The sequence below is a fragment of the Aulonocara sp. 'chitande type north' Nkhata Bay genome, linkage group LG23 (assembly GCF_057382095.1).
Source record: "Aulonocara sp. 'chitande type north' Nkhata Bay isolate Kocher_YH1m ecotype deep benthic linkage group LG23, A_spYH_male_GT1.1, whole genome shotgun sequence".
In the NCBI taxonomy this organism is placed as follows: Eukaryota; Metazoa; Chordata; class Actinopteri; order Cichliformes; family Cichlidae; genus Aulonocara; species Aulonocara sp. 'chitande type north' Nkhata Bay.
Window position 1 is genome coordinate 5360580 of NC_141365.1, and position 21766 is coordinate 5382345.

General features: G+C 44.5%; 1 protein-coding gene across 5 annotated transcripts in view; it reads left to right on the forward strand.

Annotated features, from left to right (window-relative positions):
- Positions 1 to 19931, forward strand: part of tle2a (TLE family member 2, transcriptional corepressor a) — a 34905-nt gene extending 14974 nt beyond the window's left edge. Inside the window, exons 3-20 of one of the 5 annotated variants that reach the window (XM_086282449.1) lie at positions 5084 to 5147; positions 7484 to 7528; positions 9649 to 9711; positions 9990 to 10094; positions 10568 to 10790; positions 11141 to 11157; positions 11826 to 11921; positions 12482 to 12526; positions 13528 to 13689; positions 13995 to 14121; positions 15037 to 15233; positions 15571 to 15650; positions 16159 to 16408; positions 16689 to 16936; positions 17691 to 17838; positions 17930 to 18080; positions 18433 to 18509; positions 18748 to 19931. In XM_086282449.1, the coding sequence (XP_086138575.1) occupies positions 5084 to 5147; positions 7484 to 7528; positions 9649 to 9711; positions 9990 to 10094; positions 10568 to 10790; positions 11141 to 11157; positions 11826 to 11921; positions 12482 to 12526; positions 13528 to 13689; positions 13995 to 14121; positions 15037 to 15233; positions 15571 to 15650; positions 16159 to 16408; positions 16689 to 16936; positions 17691 to 17838; positions 17930 to 18080; positions 18433 to 18509; positions 18748 to 18855 (2206 nt within the window). In that variant the 3' untranslated portion in view covers positions 18856 to 19931. The remainder of the gene's footprint in view (positions 1 to 5083; positions 5148 to 7483; positions 7529 to 9648; positions 9712 to 9989; positions 10095 to 10567; positions 10791 to 11140; positions 11158 to 11825; positions 11922 to 12481; positions 12527 to 13527; positions 13690 to 13994; positions 14122 to 15036; positions 15234 to 15570; positions 15651 to 16158; positions 16409 to 16688; positions 16937 to 17690; positions 17839 to 17929; positions 18081 to 18432; positions 18510 to 18747) is intronic. The other 4 variants (XM_086282450.1, XM_086282451.1, XM_086282453.1 and 1 more) reach the window with 4 other exon arrangements.
- The last annotated feature ends 1835 nt before the right edge of the window (positions 19932 to 21766 follow it).

The following is a 21766-nucleotide window of genomic DNA, read 5'->3' on the forward strand; positions in this document are numbered from 1 at the left end:
ATTTCTTTAGAAGCTTTTGCTGTACCTCTTTGTGCTTAAACACAAGTATGTAACTACGCCTGTTGGCTCTTTACTAGAAGGTCGAGATGCACAAATACGGTGACGCGTGATGCGTTCGCTGTCATCAGTCAATCTGCAAATACGATGGCATTTAGCAATGGCAGTGGCCAGTGTTTACTTTTGTGCCGCATTGGTTTTTGGCTTGGTAGATTTTCAAAGATGAGCCATAATTTTAAAATTTTTATTTATTTATTTGTTGGTTTTTGTTTGGTTCACTGGCACAAAAGGCAGAACAAATAACAAAACAAAAAACGCCGTAGATGTTGGTATCGGCCAGTAATGTCAGAATCGCTGCATCTGTACTAAGTCGACTTACATACGCTGTCACCACCACGTGTGGGCCTGAATTGAATACGTCTTTACAGCGCATGTAAATAGATAGGTTGTGTTTGTGCGTGTTTACAGTTATAATTGGATAAAACGGGTATCCTGTGTTTAACTGTCATTCACCAAATGATAAAATTATATTTGCTTTAGAGCAGGCTGAGGGTTTGTGGTTTCTTAATGTGATTCTTTTTTTTTGTGGGTTGGTTTGTGTGATGCAACCTCTCCCTTTTTAATTCAGTGTGTGGTTGTTTGTGTGCATTTGTTGGAGACAGTTATAAAAGACCAGCCTTTACAGTAAGCCTAGCGGCATAGAGGGTAACAGTGTGACAAGTTCCTGGCTTGTGTGTGTGTGTGTGTGTGTTTGCTCTTGTACTTGCCCTTGAGAGATGATGAAAGAGTACACTGGCAAGTTGGGTGGGTCCCTGGTATGTATGTTTGTGCGTTTCAGAGACAGTGTGTGTATTTGAAGACAGAGACTGGGACGCAGGCCGGAGGTTTTTGTGGCAGAGCAGAGAGGGGAGGTTGATCAATAGTTAATGAGAGGTAAAGTGAACAGTCACATACCTGCAGGCTGGCAGGCTAAATGGTCCTGACACTGTAAAGGCACTACACTGGCGCAGTCGCTCCCATCGGTGTGTGTGTGTGTGTGTGTGTGTGTGTGTGTGTGTGTGCGCGCGCATGTGTGCATAATGCGTGTATGTTTAAAGCTGGGATTACTAGTTAGTATTCTGTATTTCTGCAGCACTTTGTCTGAATTGATGGTTCTTTCTTTGTTTCCTATCACTCTGAACTCGGTGTTTATCCTGTGATTTACAAGAGGAAATAATTGAGACAAAAATTTAAAGACAAACCGTTTTTGTTACGATCAGTCCACACATCATTTCTTCTCAGCTGGTCTTTATTCACTTTATTCAAAAGTGCTCAAAACCCAAGTTTTTTTTGTTTGTTTTGGGGGGGGGGGTCATCTATTTTTCCAAATCCCTAAAATATTTGCTTATATTAACTACGAAATTAATTAAACATCTGTGAATCTGGCACCAGCTAATGTTTGCAGTTTTTCAAGAAATATAACAATTAAATAACTCCTCTGTGTTTACGCTTTTCTGAATGTAAATAGATTTAAATGTTATATATAATGTGGTAAAAGCTTTATAATGTAAATCTAGTCCTGCCTCATTTCACACGCTCCTCTCTTCACCTCTGGGGAGAAGATTTTTCGACCACACCTATAACTGGCTTGTGGAAGGAAGAAATTAATATTTTGTCAATATTTTGATGGTCTTTAGCGACACTTGCCCAACGTGTGCAGAAAAAAATATCTGTTATCACAGGAAAAGAACAAATAATTTGGCAATTACTGTTTCATCATTTACCATCATTCATCAACTAGCTTACAGAGATCCCATTTCTGCAAATTTGATCACTCATAAGAAAAATAAAATGCTCCTCTTGTCCCCTTAGCTGAAAAAAAAATCCTCAAGTAAGCAGGAGCAATGGACAAGCGTGTTATTGAGGGAAAATATGAAAATACCTTTGTTCCTTTAGCATAAAAAAATCAATGAAGGAAAAGGAAAAGTATTGTTTAGAAAAACAAATGCTAGGGAGGAAAGCGTTGACATTTTTACAATACCCACAAGCCCAATTTTAAAACACGGCGACTTAAAAAGCAGTCGGCACATTTCTTCTCCAAGTGCAGAATTAGATGCTTTACTGTCTGTAGGCTCTCATTAGAGTGTGTGTGTGTTCCTCGCTGTGTTTATTTAGCAGCTACGTGTGCACGTGTGTGGGTGTATGTACAGTCTGTGCTCACGTGTACGTTATGTTTCCGTGCGCCTGACACATGCAGTGTATTCGGTTAATATGCTGGTTTAGTGTGTTCTCACACACATCACCATTTTCTCCCATGCTTTATGTGGTTAGTTTGCGCGTTTCCTTGTGTGCGTGCGTAAAGAGCATTTGTGTGTGAGTCTGTGTGTGTGTGTGTGTGCTCAGTAGCAGGGCAGCACTGACAGAGCTGTCTGAAGGCTGGCAGGCTGCAGATTTGTAGCGCATTCGGCTGATCATCTTATCTCCTGTCACCGCCAGTGAAAAATTGGAGGAACCGAGCCCACCATGCCACACAGGCACACACGTGTGCACACAGACACACACACGCCATTTCTTTTTTCTTCTTGCTTTTTTCTCTTGTTCGCTCGCTCAATCTTGCTTTCTCTCCATCCTCGGAAACCATCTCTCCCTCCCTCGCAGTAAATGGTGCTGAGCCAAAGACTAATTATTACAGGCAATCATTTCGACATGAAATACCTACTTCCTGCTCACCGCTCTCCTCCCCTCTCTCCCTCATTTTCTTCTCCCGCTCCAACTCTTTTATGCTCCCACAGTCCCATCATGACAACACACACTCGCGCAGTAATTCCAATCCTTGAAGTCCATTTTCTGGGGAATGGTTATTGCTTTCTGAGTACGACCTTGGGGTCTTTCTTGTAAGCACAAGAGCTGTCCATCTGCACGCTGTTTGGGTGTAGGCGTGTATATGTGCATACGTTTGTTTTTGGCACAGCGCTCCATAAATTGCTCAGCAGCATTGCAAGACTTTGTGGCTACATGGATGTTTGTTTTTCTTTTATTATTTTGTAGATCGGGGGTATGGAGGTGTTTGCACTTTAGTGGTTCATAGGATGACTAACTGTTGCTCATTTGCTGATTTAGTGAATGTGGTGATTTAGTGATTGTCTTTTAGTTGTCGGTTGTGAATTCTCTAAAATAAGTAAGGAGGCACGCGTTCTGATGGACGTTATCAGCTTTATTAAACGAAGCAAAAGAAAGTGGGAAACAATACATAACAATGTGTTGATGATAATTGGTTAAAAAGTGAGTCATTTTTTTATTATCATTATCATTATTTTATCATCATTTATTTTTTCGTTTTGCACTTTTCAGGAGAAACACTCAGGAGAAATGGCTAACTGCGCAGGGGAAATGCAAATCAGACCACTCATGAATGATTTCACATGGCATTCCCTATTTTTTGTCCTTTCAGTTTATTGTGATTGTGTGTTTTTTTTTTTTTGGAAAATGGTGAAAGTGTTGCATTATGGCCGTTGTTTCATGATTGTGTTGTATTTATTTATATAGAGAATCGCTTGATTAGCTCTGAGCCGGTGGACAGTTTCTGTGTGTTTGTGTTCACAGCTATTCTGTAAGCATATTCCCAGTTTTTCATGATTAACACACTGGAAGCCATGCAAACACACACACACACACACATACGGAGTTGCATTAGTTCCCAGCCCAGCTGTGAGTGACTTCTGCCGAGAGGCAATTCCAGTGTAATAAAATCTATAGGGTGGCGGTGGCGGGGTGGGGGTGGTGAGGTTAATCCTCACTACCCTCCCTCCTCCTCAGTCACCACCACCTTCCTCTCTCACTCTGCGTCCTGCTTCTCTCCATCTCCTCCCTCGTCCCTCTTCTCCTCAACTGACTGGCAATGATAAATGAGTCAATTATGTGTGTGTGTGCACGCTGCACTGGAGAAAGGGAGCGGATGGGGCTGTTATTACCTGTTGCGGCTGGGGGTAATGTTGCGGTATTAATCATATTCTAATTTTCCTCCGCCAAACGACCCCCACATCACCACCGACACCACCTCCGCACACTCTTTCCCGCAGCACCCACCTTTAATGTCCCACCTCACCGCAACCCCCCCCCAATCAATCTATCTGCTGCCCGCAAACAAGTTGGCGTAAACTGCCTCAGGCCCAAAATGTACTAGGTCTGTTTGGAGGGAGGGTGTGGGTGTTGGGGGTGGGGGGTTGAGGTCAGTGTATTTCTGTGTGCGGGAGATGAAGAGAGCGCTGCAGAGGTAACAAGAAAGGTGTTTGTTTGCTCGGACCTGAGCGCATTTAGAAATTGTGTGTGTGTGTGTGTGTGTGTGTGTGTGTGTGTGTGTGTGTGTGTGTGTGCAAGTCTAGCAACTGACATCATCCAAATTTAGGAGACATCGGGGACCAGTTTGGGTGTGAGGAGAGATGAGCAGACGAAGAGGACAGACAGAAATATAGGACACATGGGAGCTGTGTTTGGCTGCTATCACCTCAGATACATTTTTGTGTTTGATTGCATTAGACTCCACGCCAGGCCTCGGAGTAAGCAGCATCCCGAGACGCTCACAGACAGACACAGGTCACGTCCCGAACACACGCACAGACAAGTGAAACAGAACTGCCACACTTGACCCACTTGAAACAGAAACTTCAACTTCAGTCAAACTTGGCAAAGTTTGCAGTTCAAATTGAAGCAGGGGACGGTCAGATCCAAAGACAAACAGGCTGGCTGGCAAATGGGAAAGCAACAAAATGAGGATGAATGGATGACACATGGATAGACTGAAAAAGAGAACGAGGGAGAGACACCTCGGATGTGCCTTCCTGCCTGCAGTCTTGGCTGAATTTCAGGCCCCGAGCGTGACTTTGTCTATTTCTGCTCTGCTCTGAGGTGATAATGGGCTGTCAGCACCCCGGTCACCCTGCTCCCTCCTCCCCAGTGAATGATGGAAACAGGAGGGGTAGGGGGAAGAGAATGAGTAGGGAATAATTTGTTGTCATGTTGCTAATTACACTGTGTATTTTTTATTTTGGCGTGTGATACAAATCAAAATGGCCAGCCTATATTGTTTCCATTCTTCTCTGTGTTGCAGTTTGAAACTGGAGTGTGAGAAACTGGCTACAGAGAAGACTGAAATCCAGAGACACTATGTTATGGTGAGACACACACACACACACATCTTTCCACATTTACTCACAACAAGTGCAGAGCCAAGTCCCCTGAATCCCTTTCATCTGCTAACAGCTGCCAAACAACACCCAGCAAAAACCACACACAAGACCACACATGCACACACAAACACATATTAGCGAACTACAAAATAAACCCAAATTTTAACAGTTTTTTTTTTTCGATGGGAAAGTACTGGTACGTTTGTGTTTAGAGAAAAATAAAAATGTGGTTTATTTTCTCCAATAAGAAAACTCTTTATTAGAAATACTTTATATTCCTCGAAGGAGGAAACAGATTGGCAGAAGTGATGAATGTCTTAAAATTGTCTTGAATGTGAATTTAAGGTGGTTTATTTCGACTCTGTTGGGATCTTTTTCGTTCATTGATTGGAGCTGAAAATGATCGCCAAAACTGGCGTTACTCAGAGCGTTAGACGTCTCACCAGCACAGCTCTGATTGATCACTTCTGGTCTGTCTGTTCTGGTGCTGCTGCGTAATGTGCCCAGTCATTGCAGATATTCCACCAAGTCTGAAACATTTGCATCTCATCACAAAAATGAGAGAAAGTTATAGAAGCTGATGCAAGGCTGTGATTTGAATAGCAGAAAATATCTGTAAATCTGGGCATGACAACAAGAGTAACAAAGCGTAAAAGTGGTCCCTCTACCTCCGTGCTACTTAGAGGTACGACTGATTGTGAAGGATACATGATCAGCAGATCTTTTTCCAGATAAAGGGAAGGCCAAAACTCTTTGTCTTCTTCTCTTTTTTTGCTGTTTTTTTAGTCTGCAAACCTCCAGCCTTGATTTACCTGTGATCAGAGCCATAAACAACCACAGCTTACAGAGTGTAGGCTGCCCAGAACCCGCTGTGCCAAAAAAGAGCTATGTGGCAATCTTGGCACAGAGCGGGGGGCTTGAAGCAGGGAGGGGGATTGAAGTTTTAGCAATGGGGAGGAGGGGGTAGCTGGCATCAAGCACAGGCCAGGTCTCTTTGCTGGCTGATGATTTGGGGGAGTTTGGATGTTGCTTAGCAACAGACGAAACTTGGCAAAGCAATTGCCAAGCAGAGCTGCCAGCTGCCAGGAAAGGCGTCTTTTATGGAGGCTTACAGGCAAACACACACACACACACACACACACACACACAGGGGAACGTGCACACGCGCCTTGAAAACACACACTCACAGCAAAGCATGCACACAAAGCACATAGATGCACACGCCTACACACTTTGAGACTTGTGCTAAAAAACACATACACCTGCACAGACACACACACAAACACACACATGTGCGCTAACTGCCAGGAAAGATGTCTGGAGAGAGAGGACCCCTGCCATCTCCACTCCCATCCTGCCAGCCTGTTCTGGCTGTCCAACTGCCAATCTCATCTCTCCACAACCAGCCACGCTGAAAAGCAAATGTCAGCCTGCCACTTTTCAAGGCATCTGACTTTAAAATGTTCTCCCTTTCGGTCCATCTCTGAAAGAGAAGAGGGGGGACTGAGTGAAAGAGAGAGATCCTTACCTGTCTCTCTCTCTCTCTCTCTCTCTCTGGCATTCAACACCTCGTGCATTCCTTGCAGCTCCTTGTACTTTCGGGTAAAAGCCAGGGTCAAATAGCTCATATTAGACATGATTATTGCAATCGTCTGCCACCTTCCTCTGCCCGGTGACAATTTCCCTCCCCCGCTTTGGGTTTCTGGCTTCCGAAACACGCCTCAGGGTCATTTTATTGCCATTGACTTTCAGCAGATTCAAGGTGAAATTAGCAGCGATGAGCTTTTAGGGACATGCGGGCACTTCAGAGTGCTCATGCTTGGCCTAACGTCGGGAAACTGGGAGCAAAGGAAAAGGTTGGGAGTGGTCCGGGAGAGTTGATTTGTCTCAATTCTTTTGTGTAAGAAAATAAAAATAGGTATTCTTCTTGGGTATACACTCCTTGTCTAGAGAATATTTGTGTTTTTCAGGTGAGACAGAAATATACTTTTTATATGTTATTGAATTAGGCTTAAAGTCTATTGATCCTGTGAAAATGCCAAGACTTTCAATACTTTTGACTTAGCAGCCTAGTTTGCAGCAGTGTATTTGTTGGGCTGTTTTATCACAGCCTTATTGGTTTAATGAGAGTTGCCGAAAAATATAAACTGGGTTTATTTTATGTTAATGTCCGTGTTTTATCTTTCAGCAGATGACTTGTTTCCTACAGTGTATCCATGGGAGATGATTTCATTGTACATCCTGTGTTACCGCTGTGTTTCACAGTCTCTTATTCTCTATGTACGTTCATGTCTATTAACCGATATTCTCCTTTGTTTCAGTATTACGAAATGTCCTACGGCCTTAACATTGAAATGCACAAACAGGTGAGTCAGGATTCTCTCTCTTTCTGCACCCCCACCCCCATCTCGAAGCTTTGCATCTTTCTCTTGTATTATCACTTCTGCCTTCCTTTGCCCTCAATCAGCTCGAAAACTGTGAGAATTATTTTTTAAGGAAAATCTCCCGTCTCTGCTGCTGTTATGTCAATCCTCTCTGTGACGGACTTGTAGAGCGGTGTTATGCTGTGGAGGTGTTAATAGGATCCACAAACAGAATTCATTTCTCCACCACAGACAGATGAGAATACTCTGCCCTTCCCTCTTGCCCATCATAAATCCCCGTCTGTTATTCCCTCCCTCTGTCCTTTCAATTCTCTCACTGTCGCCCTACTTCTCCATCCCATCTTCCTTTTTTTTATCTTTTCCCTTCAATTTATGTCTTACTGTATCTTTTTAATGCTCCCCGCGCTTAATCTCCATTTCTTCACCATCTCTGTCGCTCTTCCTTTTGATTGATTTCTCTTTCTCTTTATCTCCCTATTTTCCGTGCACCCTGTCTCCACCTCTGTCTCCTTCTAGACATACAGTCCATGCTGAATTTCACTTTAAATCAGGTCACTGCCTTCCTGCTGTCTGCTCTCTTTCCTTCTCTTCGTTCATTTCGCCATCTCAATCGCTTTGCTTTTGACATGCTGCTGTCCCCCACCCCACTCCCACCTCACATACACACACACATGCACACGACACCACCACCACTTCCCAATCTCGATTTTCCTCCTCCGCCTTCCTTCTGTTCTTCTTTCTATTTCTCTTCTCCCTCCTACATCCTTCGTTCATTGGCTGTCATTTCCTCAACCCAATCTGCCCTTTTCCTCCTCCTCCTCCTCCTCCTCCTCTCCTTCCTCTGCCTCCTCTTTTCATTTCCCCTCTCTCATTTTGTCCTCCCCTCTTTATCCTCTTTCTCTCGATTGCTCGTGTTCGCTCCTTCTCTCTCTCCCTCCCTCCTGAAGATGTCATTTAGTAGTTGGAGCTCTCTAACAAGAAATCATTGTGTCTCCCTTGGGGTGGGGGGTGATGGATTCAGAGGATGGAGGGGAGAAGGGCAGGAGTAGAGGGGGGCACTCTGGCTGGCTGACAAATGGAGAGTAGAGGGAGGGAGAGAGGTGGGCAAGCAAGAGGAATGAGAGAAAGAGCATGAGAGAGGAAGAGCAAGAAAAAGGAAGGGTGGAAGTTCAGTCCAGCATCAATAAATCACTTAAGAGAGAGAATGGGGTGGGGTGAGTGTGGCTATGCACACAAACACACTCACATGGATTCTCACACATGCGAGCACACATCCACACAGAACAGGGTCTAGCTGTCAACAAGATAAACAGCCTGTGGCCATAATGATGTTGTCATGATCTCTGCATGCATATCATTACTGGCCCTAACGGCCTTGTTGGGCCTGCCGCTAAACATGCTTTTGCGTGCGTGCGTGCGTGCACACGCGTGTGTGCGTTAGACGTTACATGGCGGAGCTTGTAACACTGATTACTGTGCTAATATTAGGGAGGGAGGAATGAAACGAGGAATAGATGGATGGAAAGAGCGATAAATGGAGTGGGATGGAAGGAAAAAGGGAAAGAGAAATGGCGGTGAGTGGGGGTGGGGGTGGGGGGGCGTGGAGGAAGAGTTTGCTGTTGGCTGTGTAGTAGAGCAGATCGAGACAGACACACACCCACAGCAAGAATCACTGACCCCCAGCAGGAAACACACACACACACACTCAAGCATGCAAAATGCAAACACACACACAGACAAACAGACATGCAAGGACACACCAGGAACACATGCACACACACAAGATGGTGAGTTGGGCGTGTATCCACAGAGACACACACGATGTGTGGGCTGGCTGTGGCCACAGCAGATGCTGTCCATGAATATTTTAGCCAAACTCTCTGGCAGAGTTTCCATTTGCATGGACCAGATGTAAGCAGCTGAAATATTTACCACACTGGCCCTGGGAGAAACAGGCCACAGCCACACTGTGTGCGTGCGCCTGTGTGTGTAACCTTCACGAGGGTGTGCGTGTTCTTTGTGTTCATGCTGAATCTTGGCTGTGCGAGTGTTTGTGTGTGTGTTTATTCATCAAAGTGACAGTACCTTTTTTTCTCTTTTAGACGGAGATTGCCAAGCGGTTGAACGTGATCTGTGCTCAGCTCATCCCCTTCCTGTCACAGGAGGTGGGACACACACACACACACACACGATGTGTCACATTCAGTCCTCTTTCTTTTCTCTCCTGCGTGAGATCGACGCACACAGGAGGTGTGCACATACATACACATTCATCACTGTCACACACAGAGCTGCAGATGGACAGAGCACATTCATTTTCTTCAGCCACTAAAATCAAACAACAAATGCTATAAATTATACTTGTTATGAGTTCACTGTTGGGGGAAAAACAGACTAAATGTCCATCTACCTGCCCTTACTGACACCTTGATTTGTTCCACAGCACCAACAACAGGTGGTCCAGGCCATGGAACGCGCCAAACAGGTGACCATGGGGGAGCTAAATGCTTCGATAGGGGTACGTGGGCTCCCCCCTCTGCCTCATAGCGTGTGTACCTTATACTCCAGCATTTTTATTTTTCTTTCTGTTCTTTTCCTTTTAGTAAGAATATTCATTGGCCAGCTCTAAAATATGTTGATTTTTTATTTTTGTTTTGTAAAAAAAGACTATTTTTGACTATTTATGGTGTCTGACAACCACCTAAAAAAGGCCCAAAAGTCATAAATTTAAATGATGTCCCAGGTAGTTTGTTTGGATGCAAATTAAATTCATGGAAAATTTGGCCTTGCTTTAAAATTACTTCCCATCCCTTTCAATTCGACTGCAAAGCTTCCCATATTAAAGAGCCACTCCCTCGACCTTAACATGCCTCCTCTCGTGCACATCGCAGCAATTAGTTCCCTTCTTTTCCTTCCTCTTCTCTTCCTCTCGATCAATTCCTGTGAAGTAAGCTTGCGCTTGTAAGTCACCCAGATATTTCTGTCTCCTCTTTTTCTGTTTCTTTGTATTTCTCGTTATAGCAGCAGCTTCAAGCTCAGCACCTTTCCCAGCACGCCCAGGGTTTGCCAGTGGGCCCACACCCATCAGGACTGCCCCACCCCAGCCTGGCCCTCAGCAGCGGGTCCGGCCTCCTGGCCTTGTCTGGCGCTTTGGGTGCCCAGCTCGCTGCCAAGGATGAGAGAGCTCACCTCGAGGCAGCCGCCGCCGCCGCCGCCGCCGCCGCCGCTGCCGAGCATCACCGAGGTACAGCGGCAGCGCACTTCTTGTTTCAATTTGTTCAAAGGAAAACACGTGAAAGTCCAGATGAGTTCGTGCCCGAGAGACGAGCTGGATTACACCTCGCTGGGTTAGCAGCAGAGCAAACATCAGAATGCGCTCTATGAGCTCCAATGATCGCCTTTTGCTTTGGAATTTTGGCAGGGCACCGGAGCGCTGCTGATCGCAACACCCCTCAGGGATATTTTCCCACTGAGTCATCAGCTGCAGCGTGATGTATAGTGATGGCATGTAGTCTGACGTTTGTGTATCTTTATGTGTGTGTCTGTCCGTCCTGCTGTCCTCTGACTGGATGTGCTTCTGCATGGAATGAACAGATCGTGAAGCAGGACCAGTGAGTACAATTTACTACGCAGTCGCTTATATATTATTTGTTGATGTTATAATGGATGTTTTTTTCTTTATTTACAATTTCTTTTACTGTTGCGCATTATTTGCCTGCAGACACATTTTCCAGTATGTCGGCATAAGTAAACATTTCCTTCTTGCATGTGAGCACAAAGGCGACATGTTTTTACAGCTCTTCTCGTTCTCATTTAACAACAGTAACGTAGCTTTTAGCGCAGAGTTACTGTCAGCTATAGAGGAACCACTATGATAACAATTTTTATGCCAGCGCTATAAAATATTTATCTGGCTGGGTTAAAAAAAAAAAATGGTATCAGTGCCAAATCATGCTTTGACCACTCGGCACTCTTTTCTGCTGCCTTCAAGAAAACTTGAAAGATTCTTTCTTCTCCTCACTGAGCCGGCCAATCGATGCAGCCTGATATTCTTTCACATTCATCTCTGCAGCTTATGAGCCTGACATGATTTATGCAGTCCCTCTCACCTCATTATCACCCTCTTCCTTCGCGCCCTCACGAATATTTCTCCACTGCTCTGTCCTTCTTACCTTCATCTCCTCCTCTTCTTTGCACCTCCCCGCACACACCTCCCCCTCGCTCCCTGCCTCTCTGTCTCAATTCCATCCTCTCTGCCCTCTCTCCCTCCTCTCCGCAGAGCTCTCTGTCCAATGGGGATAAGGGTCGCCCAGCAGACTACCTCAGCAACGGCAAGAAGAGGAAAGCTGATGAGAAGGAGTTCATGACAGACTATGTGAGGACGTTTTCATAGCGCTCTTAAATGTTTGAGCAACTGTAAGAAAGTTCCATCCAACTCTGCCTCGTCAGATAAGACTGGTGGTGTCTGCGTAGCGAGAGGCCAGCAGACTTTTAAAAGCTGCTCTTTCTTCCAAAGTAATTGAAATAGTTTCACTTTCTGCTGTGCTTACTTTGCTGCTGGAGTAATTGTGAGAGATCAGATATATCAGACCTTGAGAGGATTTGTTTTAGTGAGAGATAAATGCCTCCTCTTATCCCGAAGTTCAGAATTATCAACGTGTTCAAGACCTAAAATAAAAACACAAGCCTGTTTCTGAGAGGATTTCACATGTCCGAGTTAAGAATCTCTAATTAATTACATTTCTATCGTTTATTGTCCACGTTTACTGAACTTCACCTTCACCGGGTATTAATCAAAAATTTTCCAAATGCAATAAACTACACACAGAGAAACTTGTTTGCGTGTGACTTTGTGTGTTGTATATTTCTACATGTAATCTGCATACATCAGACCGCAGAGCGGGAGTGTCTCATCTCACCTTCTTTCTCTTTCAGGGCAGCGATGCGGATAAGAGTGATGATAATTTGGTAGTAGATGAGGTTAGTAGGCGGCCGCTGGCCTCTGTTTGCCTCACTTGACCGCTTTCATCTGCATACATCATGTAAACATACCCAGCAGGAACACGTGAATAGTAATTATACTAATCCCTCTCCACCCTCCTTCACCTCCACCTGTCCTCATTTAGCAGCACAGAGCTATAAAATACATAGGTACACAAACGCCACTGTGGTTCAAGCTGTCCTCATTTTAAAAAGCCTCTTGATTAGAGGTGGGTTTTTTTTCTTCAAGTTATGAAAAAGTGGAATAAAATAATTTATTTACAGCAAAGATTAACAAAAAAAAACAGTCAGCACATTTATTCTTTATCTTAAAATTATGCAAATAAAAGAATAAGCATCAAAGCAAGGCGATGAGCTTATATCGGCTTTTAAAAATGTTGTGTTAGTTTAAAATGAATTAAACAAACAATAGCAGCAGAAGTAGATCTTCCAAGTTTATGTAAGCAATTAGTTTCCACTAAAAATAACACAGATAAAATCTGTGCATCTATCATGTTGGGTCATATATCTTACACATCTTACAAGACTTCTGCTGCCACAGTTGTTTTATGAGTCGCTTCAAATATCTAGCAGTGAGGCTTAATTGGGTTACGAGGCCATTACAATGGCAGGCTCCGATCGGTCGGTGTAGGACCTCCATTGAAGCGATGACCAAAGATTTCACAGCGATTGTTCAACCCGCGGGTCGTCTTTTATCTTCAAAAGCCCAAAATAAATTCTTTGTTTCGCAAGGTGTGAATGCAAAAGACGCGTCTTTACCGATTTGACTTTACCTACTCAATGGGGCAAAGGATGAGGACGTCATTTACACTGGAAAGCATGTCAGCCAAACATTTTTCACCTTATGAACTGGCAGAAGAATTACAGCGAGAGAAATTGGTTTCGTTATTTTGTTTCCGGGCTTTTTTGGAAAACATAGAAATGTGTCTGTTTGAAGTCGGGAAAGATATGACTTCTAACTTCTGTGTTTTCAAACTCAGGATCCATCGTCGCCCCGCAGTGTGCAGTCCTACTCATCCCGGGAAAATGGTTTGGACAAAATGCCCCCGTCCCGTAAAGAGGGTCCCCCGCAGGCCAGTCCCACCTCCCTGGCCTCATCCAGCAGTGCCACCTCCCCGTCCCGTGGCAAAGAGCCCCCACAGGTAGACAGACACAATGTTTTATCTCAAATGGAGACAAGGTGAAGCAAGAAACCCCATTAATATATTAATTTACTGTAGGGTGCATTTTATTCAGCTTTTCTCTTCATGGTTGATAGTTTGTCTCTACGTTATTTTGTTGGATGCTCCCATCCCACAATGGTCCCGTCCACTCTTGGTCTTTCTTAATGTCATCTTGTGTTTTATTTCCCATCCTTCTTCCTCACTGTCTCTTTCCTTCTGTCCTTTATTACTAAGTCCTCCCAGATTGAAAACATTCTTTTTCCTGTTCCACTCTCCCCCAAAAGAGAGAGAAATCCAGCACTCCAGGTATGAAGCCAGGGACCCCGATGTCTCAGGAGTCCAATACCCCAGGACCAAGCGGACCCCCACAGTTCAGACCTGTCCCCGGCAAGCCTGGCGTCGACCCCCTCGGTGAGAACGTCCTTAGCTTTCTTTAATTCCCCTAAAGGGCGCATAGCCTGTGCTTTATTGCTAAAACCCTTCACTGGACTTCAGGGAGACTGTAGATAAAGTGTGAGGCGGACAGCCGAGGACACCGCGGACGAGCAGTTCTTGTTGTACTATTTCCTAATCCTCTTGGAGTGTGCGTACATGCTGCTCAGAGGATCCATTAAACATATGAATCTGTATCTGCAGAGCCGAGCGTTTAGCTCTGTTACATTGGCTTTGTTACACGAAATGTTTCTAGCAACATCGGGCTGCAGTAGTTGGTATGGGTGTCAGCCAGCTCCCCACCACCCACCACCATCTGGACTTAATAAGCAGCTGTGGGCAAAAATATTCTGTGTGCCTCACTTTTTAAATGGAAAGATTAGGGGAGGTGATGGACTGTGACTGTGAGCTGCTTCATAATGAGCCTCCATCTATTCCAGTGTATCATCTCTTTTCTCTTTTCTCACGTCACCTGTTAGCCTCTGCTCCGTTTTCTGTCCGCACACACATCTACACTATTATGTATGCATGCATGCGCCGTCGTAGGTGCACCTACACGTGCAGATGGAGGGATGTAGAGGATGCTAATTTGAGCGCACAGAGACGTACATTGCGTCCCCCTGCAGGATGGTAAGCTGGCCAGCAGGGGTCAGTAGTGGTCTAGTGCTGATATCATCCAGCCTTTTGTTGCAGCTTATTCACAGCCTGTCAGTCACAGCTGTCGCTTGCTTTAAAAGACTCTGCAGAGGGAGTCACCTTAATAACATGTGTATGTTATTCCAAGCTATGTGAAAAAAATCAAAATTAAATATGAAGCTCAGGTCTCATTCAGTAATTTTGCCACCTGACTAATCCAAAACAAATCATCTTTTCTGCCCCTTCTTTTCCCTTCAGCTCTCGGTCTGAGAAACCCCCTGGCGGTGCAGGGAGCGTACCCACCGGGGGCTTTTGGCCTACCCCCTCCAGGGGTGAATGGGGACCTGCCCGGGGCTGCGGGCTATGGCGCTGGTCTCCACTTGGTCTCCCCCCAAATGAATGGAGCTGCAGCGGCGGCGGCAGCAGCTGCCGCAGGCTATGGACGGTCCCCTGTGGTGAGCTCGACGCTCTGCACATAATTTGTCTTTGCAGTGTCACTGTCATATGTCATACCTCAGCATATAAACCAGTCAGAGGGCAGAAAGAGGGATATTTATGGAAAAGAAGAGAGCAGCTGCTTTGTCATTTTTAAAATCTACAGGCTCTGCTCTTCAGAAATCATATATGTCATCTCGTTTTATTTTGATCTTTCAGATTTACGCTGCCTCTGTTTGACCAATTTTAACAAATTAACTGTGATCTCTTCTGTCCTCTACCATGAACCATCTATTTTACTTCATAGTCTTCAGTGTTATTTTCTTCCCTATGTTGACTTATCTCTGACTCTTCCAGGTGGGCTATGAGTCTCCACACCCACACATGAGGGTCCCTGGGCTGCCTGCCAGCTTGCAGTCTGCTGCCTCCGGGAAACCGTGAGTTTCCTCTTCCTTGGTTGCTATCATGCAGATCTTCTCCTGTTCACTATTAACGGCACTAGGAAGCTCAGTTTGTCCTCAGAGTTCAGTTACAGAGCTTTAAGAAAACAAAAGATGAACAATTAGAGATTTTGAAGCCTTTTGAGATTTTAAACCTTCGTTAGGCCAAAATGTACCAAGGCATTTTATTTTAAATTAGAAAGGTGGCGTTCATGCATTAAGAGCTTGTGAGTGAGTTCATCCTTAAAGCATTTGAGAAATGTCTTTAAAAGTGTTAGCAGTGTGCCTCGTTTCAATTTCTTGTAATATTTCTTACTTTAGCAGATGAATAGCCAGAGTGTTCTGTGATGTTTTAATTTAAACACAGAGATATGACCAAAGTACAAGAGCTTCATGTGTGCTTTTTTAAACTGCATACATAGAACGGTGCCCGTCACAGTAACTTGTCCTGACGTATGGTTACTGCAGCACTGAATCTGTTATCCATCTCTTTCTCTTCCCTCAGCGCCTACTCCTTCCATGTGAGCGCTGACGGCCAGATGCAGCCCGTGCCCTTTCCCCCCGACGCCCTGCTCGGACCGGGCATTCCTCGTCACGCCCGTCAGATCCACACCCTGAGCCACGGGGAGGTGGTGTGCGCCGTCACCATCAGCACCTCGACGCGTCACGTGTACACCGGAGGGAAGGGCTGCGTCAAGGTGTGGGACATCAGCCAACCAGGAAGCAAGAGCCCCATGGCCCAGCTGGACTGTCTGGTGAGAAATAAAGGAGGACAGATAGATGGATGCTGTGCAGATCGGTTTTAAAGCTTGCTGCCCATCTCGTGTCTAGTAATGTTATTTTACTGCTGAAATTGATGTGCTTGCTTTTCACACTTTGAATGATGAATCACCTTTTCAAGATCAATCCTGCAGCATCTTTATACTTTTCTGTAACCACATGCTTTAATTTATATCACATTGTTGAACTACCCAGAATATATCTGTCGGTATGATTTTATAGTGATGCATTTATCATTTTATGATGCTCAATCAGAACAGGGATAACTACATCCGATCCTGCAAGCTGCTCTCTGACGGTCGAACCTTGATTGTCGGAGGAGAGGCCAGCACGCTATCAATCTGGGATCTGGCCACTCCTACTCCTCGCATCAAGGCGGAGCTGACGTCGTCCGCTCCCGCTTGCTACGCCTTGGCCATCTCGCCCGACAACAAGGTCTGCTTTTCCTGCTGCAGCGACGGCAACATCGTCGTCTGGGACCTTCACAACCAGACGCTGGTTAGGTAAGAGGAGGAGGAAGTGGCTGATTCATCGTCTTCACCGGTTTCCTGCAGTCAGATGAGGAGAGCAGATGGGAGTGGGAAATAGCCAGATTATTTTCAGGTTGGGAGACGAGAGACTGATGGAAAAGGTATCGAGTGGGATGTTGAGAAGAGAGGGAGAGTAGTATAAGGAATTGGTGTAATTTTACAATCTGCGCTGTCAGTCATGAAATAGACATAGCGCCAGGAAAAACTGCACTTGGGGCACCAAAGCAATGACTTTTTTGTAAGTTTGGAGCTCAGGCTGTGCATTTATCTTCTAGCCAGAGTGACGACTTACAGTCTTCCTTCCTATCTGTCTTTAAATGGGTTTTACTGGTGGTTTTCCACATTCACGTGTGCAGCATTCTGCTTTTGACAGTTTTTATTTAAATACAATCTTCAGATTTACCTGTGTAGACACTTGTCTGCACTTATGGAAGTTTCAGATGTTTAAAAGTAACACAAACACTATAAATTTGTGCTTTTGATGCTAAATGCAACTTAATTTTGCTAAGTAAACATTAATAAAATCTCTGTAGCCTTGAATTCTCTCAGCATTTCATACCACAAATAGACGAGTAATGCAGAAAAAAATTGCTCACTTCAACAAATTGTAAAGATTAAATATTAAATGTACTTAAATGAAATGCAGTCAGGGCTGTGTACCTTAAGGAACGTCTCTCTGGTTGTAGTTTAGTCTAGCTGTGTTGACTACCTTGTGTCTATCCTGCAGGCAGTTCCAGGGCCACACGGACGGAGCGAGCTGCATCGATATCTCCAACGACGGCACCAAGCTGTGGACGGGAGGGCTGGACAACACAGTCCGCTGCTGGGACCTCCGAGAGGGACGCCAGCTGCAGCAGCATGACTTCACATCACAGGTGCACACACACAAGTCTAATACACATAAACCTCATTACCAATAACACTTTACATCTGTCATCATCGCATTTCCTCCCTCTTTGTCTCCAGATCTTCTCTCTGGGCTACTGTCCGACAGGCGAGTGGCTGGCTGTGGGAATGGAGAGCAGTAACGTGGAAGTTCTGCATGTCTCAAAACCTGACAAGTACCAGCTGCACCTTCACGAAAGCTGCGTTCTCTCCCTCAAGTTCGCCTACTGTGGTACGCACGCACGCACACACACACACACACACACACACACACACACACAGACGACACGTACACACACACACACAGACGACACGTACACACACACACAGACGACACGTACACACACACACAGACGACACGTACACACCGATTAGATTGATGGATTGGTTACATCACACTACCTGAGGGTATCTAATCAGAGGGAAGCAGAACAAATCTTTTGCTTCTCTCATTAGAACACAGAAGCTGTCCTTTCCCTTTCGCCTCTTCTCTCTGCTTTTGCTTCGCAGCCTCTCAGACTTCTCCATATCTCTCCTCCCCTGAGGCTTTATCTGCTGATGGCCGTGTGTGTTTTTTCCTGTAGGTAAATGGTTCGTGAGCACAGGCAAAGATAACCTCCTGAATGCATGGAGGACACCTTATGGATCCAGCATATTTCAGGTAAAACCCCAGAGTTTAATGCAAGACACGCAGCCTGATCTGATGAGAAATTTTGATCTCTGGTCTGGAAACAATTGAGCTGTCAAAGCTTTAAAAATAATACAAGCTTTTTCATTTCCCTGCTCATCTTCTTCAAATATCAGAGGGTAATTTGGGGACACAAAAGTACCTTTAAATAACAGCTGTGAATTTCTGCATTTTGATTCACTGATGATGTCGTCTCTGTCTTTTTGCTTAGTCTAAGGAGTCTTCGTCGGTTCTCAGCTGCGACATTTCACCCGACGACCAGTTCATCGTCACTGGCTCCGGGGACAAGAAAGCCACAGTCTACGAAGTTATGTACTGAACTCCGATTGGCTCCAAAAAAGCAAACTAATAATCAGGGGGCGGGGCCAAGGCTCCCTCCTGCAGCATTGACTGTACAGAGCGTTGGTGGCATGGAAAGCAAGAGACACTCAACTTGTACTTTTGTCGTTTTGGTTATGTTTGTGAAAGAAAAGAAAGCGAAGCAAAAAGAGGCAAAGTCACATCTCTGGAAAAAAGAAAAAAACTGATTTTAATGCTCTAAGAATGCTGGTTAGTCTATAGCTGCGCAACTGTGGGATTCCTCCAAAGAACTTTTTTGTTTTTGTTTCCTTTTTTTGTCCCTTTTTTTAAAAAAACAAAATGAAACCTCTGTAGTGAACAAGAAATTAGGAAAAAAATATTTTTTTAGCCTTTGAATTTTACGCAAGCAGTCGGATGGCATTGAGTGGAGGAACAAAAGACAAAGGTGTGGGACTGAGAACACGTGGGGGAGGGTTCAGAAAACCCTTGATGGAAAAATCCGGTCCATATTCTGTGCTGTGTACAAAGTCCAAGTCTGAGTCAGCTTGGCCTCGTTCGGCCCGGTCCGGTCCAGCTCTGTCCACAGCACCAAGCCACTCCTCGGGGCGGCAGATGCATGGCAGATGGCGAGACGATGTGGCGTGAGGTTCCAGCTATTTTCTTTTGCTCCTGGTTAAGTTTAAGCAGCAACACGATTGTATCATCTCTAGTGCATACATGACAAGAACAAGGCTCGGTCCTCTAAGGTGTCCTGAGACTCACATTGTCTTTGTTGTTTTACTGGTTTTTTCCTCCTGTTTCTTTCAAAAGAACAAAGACAAACGTGTTCTGAAGATGTTTGATAGAAACCAAAATCAGACGGAAGACTAAACTCAAACAAGTACTCTCCAGTATCGGGACATCATTGACACTCACTCTGCATTAAGTGTGTTTTTTAAATTTTTTTTATTTTAAATGTATTTGTTAGGGCACATAAAGACAGACAGGTAGTTTCACAGCTGCATCATGAACTTGAACCTTGCTATATATGGACATGTAAATAAAGTTCTCTAAAGGCAACCAAAGACGTAATCTGTGACTGTGAATTTTCTTGGAGTGTGTGTGTGTGTGTGTATTTGTTGGCTTTTTGGGGGGGGGGTTTAACTGCAAACCCAAGTCAGGCTCTCGGCAAGTCTGGCTCAGACATTTAAAATGAACCATTTGTTGAATATTTGTTTAAACCCTAACAGCCAGAAAAGCGCGCTCTCAGCGTGGTGCCAGAAAGCATCTTAGAAATATAAAAAAATGAGGGATCTGAATGAGGGTGCACACACTGTTCTAAGGGAATACGGTGTTTCTCCAGTCTGCATCTTCAGACATGTGAGAAAGCGTCTTGGGATTCAAACCCACAGCATGAGCGAGCTCTGATTCACAGCTCCTTTGTGACTGGCGCTCTCAGTAAATAATGCCGTCTTACAGTTGTGTGGGTTTTTTTCTTTCTTTTTTGTGCAGAGTGAGCTTGTAGTGTGATGAGACAAAGGTGATCTGCAGCACAATAAACTGTGGGATGGGTTATTATTGCAATAATGCCCAAGAGGGAGTTCTTCAGTGATTATGGGTGTCGTGGTGACTGTTCTGCCAAGACAAAGCTTTAACTGCGTGAGAAGAGAACCTGAGGAAAGAAAAACAAAACAAGTGAAGCATTTATCTCCTGTCTGGAGTGTAGGGTTGTTGGCATACTTGTGGATAATGATGCATTTAGCTTCATTTAATTTCAGTTTGAGCAGGATTGAAATGCAGGTTTTAACCCTTCAGTGCCTGCGATCGCAGCACTGATTTGCCACAAAGTTATGGCTTTTGTACGGTGCGGCAGCAAGCTAGAGCAGAACGGAAAGTGTTCAGGGAAAATGGATTTCTCACCTGCTCTGGGCATTAGTTGTATCACTGAGCTGACACTGCCAGACTGAATAGAGATAAATGAGAATGCGGACTGCCAATTAAACACAGCTTTGGAAGGCATTTGTTTGGTTTTGTAACTTCAAATTTAGGCCCAAAGTACTGGGATCTTTTTAAACGTTGACACATATGGAAATGTGTGCAAATGAGCCTGGGTATCTGCTTTATTTGATGCGTGCAACTTATTTAGAATCCTGAAGAACCTCCAACACATCAAATAGGGTCAGCGGGTGCCTGGTTTTTTAATAATTTTTTCCTGTGTATTGTCCGTGTTATGCAAAACATTGTGGCATCAATTTGTCTTTGTACTGTCACGGGTCAAACGTCATGTTTAGTGTGCAAAACGTTTTTCAGAAGAAAATGAATGAAGGGATGAAGAGAGAGGTTTGTCGTCAAATCAGGTAAAACTGAGGCGGAGGGAATGAATTTTCTCTCGTTAATCAGATTTTTCTTTCAGCATCCAAACATCAAGACTAAATGTCTGCTTCCATAGTGATTTTACATTTGAATCATTTTACATTAAAGGGAGGGATTGTTGTAGAAGAGAGTGGACATATTCTTCCACAGTGTGTCCTTTGTCCCGTCTCCCTCCCCTCACCAACAACTGGTCACAGCGATTGCCCATCCTTGAGGTTCCTTCCTGTTATAAGAGTGTTTTTCCTTCCCACTGTCACCAAGTACTTGCTCACAGAGGCCATCTGATTGTTGGGGTATTCTCTGTATTATTTGTTGGGTCTTTACCTTACAACATAAAGAGATTTTAGGTGACTGCTGGTGTCATTTGGTGCTAGCATTCATGAACCTAAAGATAATTAAAAGCTGAATTTGAAGCCCCTGCTGGTTTTATAGTATTTTCTTATAGAGTTGATTGATGCCTTTCATTTGGGTCTGATGCAGAGTTTTAGGGAACAAAACATAAATTTGCATGTTTCCTGCATCTATGGCAGCCGCTCCATTTAGGCGGAGGAGATTCCTCAAAGTTTAAAATATATATA